This window comes from Rhea americana, unplaced genomic scaffold (assembly GCF_003343005.1).
Source record: "Rhea americana isolate MKP2758 unplaced genomic scaffold, rheAme1 scaffold_28, whole genome shotgun sequence".
Classification (NCBI taxonomy): domain Eukaryota; kingdom Metazoa; phylum Chordata; class Aves; order Rheiformes; family Rheidae; genus Rhea; species Rhea americana.
The window spans coordinates 1,768,932-1,778,669 of NW_028186401.1; the positions used below are offsets into that span (position 1 = coordinate 1,768,932).

At 43.1% G+C, this 9,738-nt stretch overlaps 1 protein-coding gene across 1 annotated transcript in view; it reads left to right on the top strand.

Moving 5' to 3' along the window:
• LOC146593779 (protein FAM169B-like) overlaps positions 1-6,243 on the top strand; it is an 89,643-nt gene extending 83,400 nt beyond the window's left edge. The window contains 2 exon segments of the mRNA XM_085308623.1: positions 5,253-5,290; positions 6,232-6,243. Of these exon segments, the coding sequence (XP_085164749.1) occupies positions 5,253-5,290; positions 6,232-6,233 (40 nt within the window). The 3' untranslated portion in view covers positions 6,234-6,243.
• Positions 6,244-9,738: the final 3,495 nt, after the last annotated feature.

Sequence of the window (9,738 nt, forward strand, 5' to 3'; positions counted from 1 at the left end):
ACTCCCTTTCCACACACTCTGTATTGAACGTATTTTTATTTTTCATACGGGGGAAGGAACAGAACAGGAAGTGGAGGAAAAGACAGAAAACAAAGAAAGAGAAATAAAGGCCTCTTGGATCTTTTTTTAGCTCAATTCCAATTATTTCCTACATCAAAAAAATGGAAAATCTTTTTTCTTCTTTCATAAATTTTCCTCTAATGTTCACTCCTGCTTACTAAATTGGGTGATTTTAAAGGAGCAAAACAAACGATCTCAAAGAAACTCTGACTACTTTATGAAAAACATTACTTTGTTATTAGACCTAGTTTGAATGAATTAACCTTAATGTGTGTCTCTAGTTATACAATAGAGAGGATAAATCTCTAGCTGCCTCATGGGAAGCTTGTTAAGTAGTTAAGTAGTCAAGCGGAATGGGTCTTGAGATTGCCGACCTCATTTTTCTGGAGAGATTTTGGTGAAGCCAGAGCAATTTGGAGAAATGGTACGTTTTCTAAATCATGTAGGGGGTTGGAAGTAAGGCACAATAAACTACTTGACTGGAAAAAAATATTTAATTGGAGAGCTTCCTGCCACCCTTCCTTCTTTTTTGGGTATGCAGTAGCTGTACACTGTTGCCATAGAGTTGTAGCAGACTAGTCTGCACATTTTTGCAAGCCTCTAAACTTCCAAACCTTTTCAAATCACAGCCCTCCTTTCCCCTGCCACAACTCCCCCTTTTTTTTTCCTGGACAAGAGCTCCTGAATTTAAGCTTCAGACAGCAGACTCCCTCTTCCTCTCTCTCTCCCTCTCCCTCTCCCTTTCCTTTTCCCTTTTTTCATAGACTTAAAATTTCATAGACTTTATTTGAAGGGAGCTGTAGACACCCAAAGCTCCGAGGAGCAGATACTAAAGCCACTACATAAAGGATTCAGAAACATACAGAGCATAGTGGGGCTAGGCCATAATGTTTAATTAGTCTAAAAATCATTATTTTAATGATGGAGCCACTTCTTATTGCATTTACATTCATATGTTTTACGGAATGTGTATGACACATATAATAAGTTGTTTTGAAAGAAACGACTTATTCTCATCAGCCCGAGGAAGGCCTGATCTGTGCCTTCCTGTTCTGAGGGAGTTCATAGCTGCGAGTGTCAAGTGTTTGTTTGTATTCACGTTCATAGCTGCGAGTGTCAAGTGTTTGTTTGTATTCACAGTCTTTTGTTTGTATTTTAAGAAAACGTTTCATGCTTCTGTAGCACCTTTCAATTCCAAGGGCTTACTCCTGATCTGTCAAGATGAGAAGTGACTACTCAAGTTGGAGATTTATAGCTGTACATATCGATGGCAAGATCAGTATCTGGCTCAAACARCTGAGTTTGCTCAACAACTTTAACTGCAGTCTGCAACACTCAGGCAGGCAAAGAGGGGAATAAAGAACCTCCTCTGTTCTGGGATTGTCTCCTCTGACTCCTTCCCCCTCTCCCTTTGCTTGCCCTTTCCTTCTGTCCTGGATTAACTGCCACTGGGTTCTTCCTTGGTCTCCTCYTCCCACTTGCCTCTCTTTTGAATACTGTTTCTGCCCACTCCTATTTCTGCACTTCCTCACCTTTGCCTTTGCAACTCAGTTTGCCTAGTCTCTCTTCTCCCTTCAGCTCTCCCAAGTTCATCTCCTCCCAGAGAAAGGCAGCTGTGCAGTTCGCACTACTCCCTAGTGTTTGCCCGTGTTCTCCCCTGGTGTGCGTACAGCCTAGGATCCTGCTTAACTGTTCTGCTTGTTTGCCTCTAAAACTCATATTGTGCTTCCTCAACCCTTGATTCCTTTATATGGCTTTTCCAAACCTCCTTTTAACTCCCTTTAGTTCATTTTTTGGTGAATTTAATCTCTTTGCCATTGGACTTCTGAGCTGGGGTGAGGTTTTGGATCTGCCTCTCGTGATTGTTACCTTTTTACAGACTCATCTATCAGCACGATTAAACTACTCCCCCAATTCYGATCAGAAGGAAGGGCATTCCTGTCATTCATAAATGCTTGCTTTACCTGCAAAAGTGCTTGTCTGCATTTTCCCTTCCAAATATAGTGCTTCTCCTATGTAACCTGTTGCACAGCCAAATGTTTTAATTTTCTGTCTTTTCAGGTTCTAAAGTAAGTTTTTTGCTAACTTTTGGTTGGTAATGGCTGATAGGGATGGTTTTCAAAATATGCATGGCCCTCACCAACTGAAGATTGCTTTTTATTTGATTCATGCTGAGTGTGCTGGCCWTTTTCTCTCATTTATCCTGGGGAAGCTTGTTTAAGTGTCCCTTGCATCCTGTAATTGAATCCACTATAGGAATTTAAACCTACAGCATCTTTCTCTAGGCCCATGGAACTTCTTGAGGATGGTAATCTGCGTTAATGATGAACTTTGCAGTATGAAGCCTTACGTAAGAGACTGTCCAGGCAATAAGATTAGAAATACATTGATATGCTCCRTTTTATCTCAAGAGGTAAATGAGGGTACCATGGATCATGATGATAGCTGTTAGCTTCAGGCTGAAATACTCAGCTTATTGGCTCAGCAGTTTAAAYAACAGCATGGGGCAAAGACTCTGCCCAGTGCTTGCTCTGAACTGAAAAATTGGTATGAAGGAAAAAGTGTTTTTTAATCTTAGATGCTAAAACAGACTTAGTGATGTGAAATCCCAAGGCTGAGAAGTTTATTTTGGAATTTAACTCTGAATCAGACTAGATCCTATTTTAATTAAAAAAAAAAGTGAAAGCATTCTTGCACATATGAAGACTAATTTAAGTTGTCGGRCTAACTTTCCAGCTAACTTTACTCAGCAGACTTTAATAGAAGTCATTATATTTCATGGATGCCAACAAAGTCATATCAGCTTATACTATTTAAGAATCCAGCCCCACACCCCTTCCAAATATTTCATTATAAGCATTGTAATATAGGGAGATATTTTAAGATTTGATGTCAAAATAGGGATCCAGAAAGCTATTGGTGAAATGTAAGAGGAAAGAGTTTTCTGGGAGACCAAACTATCACTGAAGTCTTGAACCTGATCTTGCAGAGCTGTTATTACACAGCAGTGCATATAGCCCTAACATTTTGCCCCARAGATGTGATGCCTGAGAAGAGCAGCTTGTCATCTGAAGCTGGTGTGAGCACATGGGGCTGGGAAGTAACTAAAGGAAGCAGTGAAGTGTAGTGTTAATTTTATTTTTCATGGTGATAATGGTCATTTTAATGTTTCAAAGTGAAGAAGAGCTAAATATACTCATAGACATATGATGCCAGAATGGGTCTGACCTGATAGACTACTGATCGGGAAAGAGATTTCTAGCGTATACAAGAAACTGGTATGAAATTGGAAGAAAGATGAGAGAAAATTGTCTCCTGGGAGAGCTGAGGAGGGCCATGATGAAAGTGAAAAGAGAGGACAKCGGAGAGAGAAAAAAAAAAGAAAAAAAGAAGTTGTGAAAGGTGCTGAATGTGAAAACAAAAAGCTTTGATGTGATGAGCATTGGCCAGGAAGCAGAAGGATCTGAAGACAGCAGGGAAGGTAGATGACTCTGGATAAATGGACTGGAGGGGATGAAGGCAGAYGCCTGGAGGGGAGAAAGCTTCAGTGAGATGAGGTGTGAGATGACTACGGCTTGGCTGAAAGGCTTCAGCCTARTAAATTGGGCAGGCAGGTTTAATGGCAGCTTTGACACCTAGGAGAAGAGGGACAAAGAGCTAAAAATGCCCCTAAGAATAGGAGTCTGTGAGAGGGACATTGCCACTGGCGATGTGAAAAGGAAGGAGAAAAGGCGTTAAACCTCCCTCTGCCCTGAAAGGCTAGCGGTTCAGAGGCTGAAATTCTGAGCGTGCGCAAGCGGATGGGGGAGCAAGCACTGCTGGTCCCGTTAAGTCCCTCCGGATCTCATGCGGGTGGTGCATGGCTTTTCCTTCGGGGAGGAAGGGGCTCACACCCCTGTCAATTCGGTGTGCCAGCCACAGAGCTTGCTAGAGAGGTGGGAAGCAGATAYTTGAAGGCTAAAGCGAATTACCTCTCCCAGGGCAAAAGGGGACATTGGGAAAATCATATGGCTCTCCAGTTTGCTGTGTGGTAGACCCGAGGTACTGTATCTCAGCCGTGGCCCTTGTTCCTGGCTCTGCCCTGGAGCTCTTTGCAGCCTGGCTCGCTAACACCTGCTGCGTGGAGGAGCAGGCGGCCGGCTTTCAGTCGCAGCGTCGGCAGGGAAGAGGTGCCAAGGCRCAGCCTTTTCTCTGTTGTGCCACAGTACTGGGAAGCTTGCGGTCCCTTGAGCCCTTCCTTTCCTTTCTCTTCATCCTGCTGGTTAATTCTGGTCCTAGTTTTAAAGCCCCAAGTCTGCTGTGGGATTCGGTTTGCTGAGGGAGATCCCTGTCCCCATGCTGCACGGCACCATCCTACGTGATGTCTGGGAGCGTGCGAGTGGGAAGGCCACTCGCTGGAGAGGCCTTCAGAGCTCTTTGCTCCCCTTCTGGCACAGCCCACAATTTCTGGGTACGCCACAAACCCCATGGTTTTCTTTGTTTTTTTGAAGGGTTTTGTGTCTCGTTCTAGGCCGCATAGTTTAGGATGGCAGCTGTGAGGAGGAGGCCGTGGTTGGCCTAATGTGACCTGAAACTTCCTCTGCTTTTTTGGTACAGATTTCCTGGGCTGTGACTGTAATGAAGCTTTGGACTCCTCTTCTCTGCTCCTTCCTCAGATTTGGTGTGTTTGCCCTGGCTTACATGGGCCAGTCTACTCCTTTCCTTTCTCCAAAATGCACTTCAGCCTCTGTGTGTGGTCCTGTSCAACCTCAGACAGGGCTCTAATTTTCAGTACATACCACTCGTGCCACCTTTGTCAGGCTGGGCCTATTGAACTGAAAAGTAGGATGCTCACAGTTCCTCAGTGCTTTTGAGAGTCTTGGCCAGATGGCTTTATAAATGTGAGGAAATAAAATGATAAATGTCAATATGGTGAAAATGTGACTGTGCAGGGATATTAAAAGGATGGCATTTCACAGGGAGTCTCTCTCACTCCTTTTTTCTTTTCTAAGGATGCCCAGTTTTTTCAACAAGCCACTTTCAAATATGCAGACATTGAAAGATCTGGGTTAAATTTATCCCTTCCACAACTCCCTGGACTTCAATAGAGTTGCACCAATGCTTGGCTCATCTTTTGTAGCTGATTAATTTATGTTCATTTTTCTTCTGCGGTGCCATGAAAGAATTTAATAGACCCCTATTGTTCCCTGCAGGTATCCCCCCTCTGTGCAGAGAAGCATCCGGCTCGTCTGTGAGTTGGCATTGTTGTTCTTTCTCTTTTTGATTTCCTTCATGTAACAGAAAGAGATTACACTAGGGGAGCTAACTGTGTATTCGGCCCTCCAGGGAATTCAATATATGCCTGCAATTAACCTGCATTTAACTGGCCATTGGGTGTTGCTATTCCTCTACAATAAACACAGATGGTAGGCAGTTTTGACTGAGTATTTGTATACTGCAGGTTGGCACAGCTCAAGTCAAAATAAATACAGTTTCCAGACAGCACAGATTCTTGCTTCTCCTTTTTACTTTTTGAGAGAGGAGAGGAAAATCGGGATGGTATCCAAAAAAGAGCTTCCCATTTGGCCCCTAAAACAAGTATTTCACCTGAGGGCTGAAGGTGACTTCGGATCTCAGCCCCATCTGTCAGAGAGAGAGTAAAAGGAGGAAAAATATTTTAATCATAATTCAGGAGGAAAAGTAATTCAGTGGGCAGGAAGGTACATTTTGAATTACACTTAATATCAAAAGCTCTCATCTTACTAGTACTTGGAAGCTTTATTCCTGTCATTGGCTGCTCAAGTTTGGTGGATTAAAATAAGATTTTGGAGGTTTATGGACCAAAATGCACCTTTATGCATTTCTCATTCTGGAAAGGGGAGTGAATGTCTTTGAACTGGAATAGCTTTTTTTTTTTTTTTTTTTTTTTTAACTTTACTTGTTTGGGAAGGGAAGGTTGTGGGTTGGTATGAACACCTCATTAGTTATTAATTATTTTCATCATTCACAAAAACAAGAGGCTTTCTCATACGCTGAACATACATTGTTTATGGGAAAAACTGAGCTCTAGGAAGATTTTAAAAAATACAAAACAAGCACGATTGTTAAGTTTAAAGAAATGAGCTAAGTGTATAAAAAATCTGCCACCAGGGTCAAACTGGATGCCATGTGTATTTTTTTTTTTCATTAAAGGAGTGCAGATTTTGAGCCCGAGCTATTATTTCCGGTGACTTGAGGCCCTCCGGGGGCAGCAGTGAAATGGAAAAGAGCACGGCAGCCTGCTCTTGGAACTGATGCTCACTGAATCTGAAAGGTCATGTCATGTTTTCTGGCAATTGACTCAATGGGTTTGGATTCTACAACATAAGGTCGGGCCGTTTTCACTCAGCACATGTTTACTGGGGAATGTGCCTTCCAGTTGTTTTCACATTGACCTTATTACCCTGCCACACTGATGAGCCTGGCACAAAAACTACTTTTTGTATTGCTGTGTGCACCACACTCTTTCTCCCGCCCCCCRCCCCGCAGCAAACACTGTTCCTTTGGGCTGCAGATGGAGGATTTAGTATATGCATTTCCCTCGCTACTAGCCCTCTGCTTTCCTTGCCTTGTTGCGAGACAGTTGCACAGAGGCCCATTTACTGCACGCTTTGGAAAATGAGAGAGGGTACAGTGGGGCCGACTGGCACTTGGTCCCCAGGTTTTGTGTGTGTCTGATGGGAAAGCCAGGGAGGAGAGAAGGCTCAGGCTCCGCACTGTAAACACTAGCAGCAGGGACTGTCTTGTTCTGTATTTTTACAGCATCTGGTGTAATAGCCTTTCCCAGCGCTCTTGTGGTAGATGTGGCCATAGGGTGGATAGACGCTGGGAGGGCAGGGCTCACCGCTCATGGGAATGTGCTCTGTGTTGGGCAATGGTAAAAGGGATGGAGGCAGCAGTTCTCTCTCTCCTCTTGGTAAATCTTCTCCTTCTGTACAAAATACATTGGCCAAGCTCTACAGGGATAAAGAAAATACTGCTGCTATTTCTGCAGATGTATTGGCAGCTCTCTCTCATTGTAGCCACAGAAGCTCTTGTGCTGAGAACATAATATGCGTCTCTGCCACCTTTTCAGGCTGAAAAAAAAGTGTTTTGGGCATCAATTTTAGCAGTCATAAATTGAATCTGAAATGTATTATTACTCAGAGCATTCCGGTATTTGAAGCAGTTTGAGACAAATATGAGCTAAGACATTTGCAAAACGTCATTGACAGAGACAAAGAAAAAAAACCTGTGAGTGTTTTTTCTGCCAGGGCATTGCTTAGCCTTGTCCTGCCACCTGTTTTTCAGCCCTGGCTACCCCAGTAAGAAAAATGTTGCACTGTCGTTGTTTGGATGTTGCTCTTTCAATAAGATCAAGCAGACTTGCAGCAAATTCACCCTGAGAGAGTAACTTACACTGTGATGTTACATGGGTGCATCAAGACCTCAGGAAATGGGAGTTCTGATTCTGGCTTGGACTTTGTTGCCCAAGGAAGAAACCAGGTGTTGCATTTTTTTGTATTTGTTTTTTGAGACCGCTTTGCAGACTGATGGGGAAAAGCACCGTGTAAGCGCTAAGCATCATTTATTAATTTCTTAATAAACTTTGAAATGGTTCAGATGCAGAAGACCTGAGCAGGACTTTGAATGTGTTTCTGTTGACCATAGTTTGATTAGAAAAAGGGAAAAGAAAATGTGTAGCCTTACTTACTTACTGTTTTCCATCAGGATAGTTTTTGTCTGTGAGCTGCACTTCAGGAGGAAACTAGGTGGGTAGTTGTGAAGGAGACTCGATGCTGTGGGAAATTCACCATGACTTGATTTCTAACTCGGGCATCTGCATGCTTGATACTCGTGGTGTGAATATCTCCTCAGAATATAAAGCCCCAAACAGAAGTGCCCAAGATAGCTCTGGAATGAGAACTGGTGGAGCCACAGCAGCCTGTGGCTGTGTCAAATATGTTTAGGCCCATAGGCAGGCTGAAGGTGTGGTATTGCTGAGGAAGAGGGTTAACACGTTAGCATAATTATTCCGCTTCCAGGAGGTGCTGATCATGCTATGTAGACACACCAGTCTGTTTGGCACCTATCTGGCTACCACATTGCACGGTGCCACAGTGGGTGGTGTAGGGAAGCCTATCAGGGCAGATTGTTCCCAAAGTCTCACTCAGAACGTGACTGTGGTTTCACATTCTGATGTGATTGCTCATGCAGTTTTTGGAATCTTAATTTTTGCAAAATATGCAAGCTCTTCTGGTTTTGCAAGTCCATCTTGGGTAAACCTCTGCCTGACCTCAACCCTCAAATGAAGCCTTCTTGGACAAAATGCTAGCTTTTGTTTTGGAAAAGCGAACACTGCATAATGAAAGACATGGAATAGAGGCTCTAGAAAATACTTCTGAAAATGTATTTGTTAAAGTCTGGAAGCTAATATTAATTTCGCTGAGATGACCGAGGCAAAATTCAAGAAACGCTCTGATGTTGACTTTAACCTAAAATAGAGAGCCAGTGATGTTTTAGCTCTGTGTGAAATTCCATCATTTTACAGTTATAAGGATTAGACTATTTGAATTGAATCTCATAGTTTGTGTCTATTTTCCTAATAATTTAGTAGTGCTGTGTACATATTGACTTGAACTAGAAGCTGCCTTAATGGATCAAACTGTTRCTTTCACAGGAGTGTAACCCTCAAGGTTAAAACTCCTTGGAAGAGTATTCAAAACTCAGGTAGTTTGTCCTAGAAGGTGGCATCCTGTTTAAACTATGCGATACCTTTTCTTAACTAAGATTGCAAATGCCCTGTTGGCTGGCTCTTCTGCTCTCACTTAAGATGATGGCTATGGATTAAGATCCCCAGGCTTTGGCTAACTTCTTTAGGCAAGGCAATGAATCCCCAGGGCCTAATTCAAGGAAAATTGGGCAGGTGTCATAATTAGCAGTTTCCTGTTAAAGCTCCACAAATAAGCTGTAATCCTCAAGGTACTAGTCTCCAAAACCCCTTGCGTATTTGTGTTCAGACCAAATAATATTCATCTGTAACCTTTTCTTAATTGCCTAAGCTGCACATTTAACTACCCTGGACTCACTGGTCTAGATTTTGCCAAAATCAGATGTCAACAGGGATTAATGGTTCCAGTTGCTCACACTAGCTAGCCACCATGCCGAGAGTAACTTGCCCTTAAATGAGGCTGGGGTGCACAATAGGTGAGTCAGACCTGAATGGAGGACTTCGGTTTCCTGTTATCCCTCTCACCCTTCAAGGCCAATAAACATGTCATAAAGGGAGGGAAAAATGTGAAAAGTTAGGAAGCAAAACACAGCCTTTAATGGTCTCTGCATGTGCTGCAGTCACCTTCAAGTGAAAGTTGAGGTACCAGATTTTTTAGCACTCAGCCAGCCATGCCTCCCCCTCCCAAACGCAATAGCACATGGACTCCAACACAAGTGTTCTTGGACTACATAATACTGGCAGTGCACACGAGCACACGTGTGTACATATACATCTGCAGCGAGGGAAAAAGAGAGGGAGAGGTGTTAATTGCCAGTGTGAGTACGTCAGGCAGATACAACAAACTTTCTCAGATTCCACTATCAGCAGGGCATCTGAGGACTTTAACGTTTTTCACAGCACAATAAAACTACCAGTGCCAGCTGGAGTCTTCAGCCAAACTGTATGCC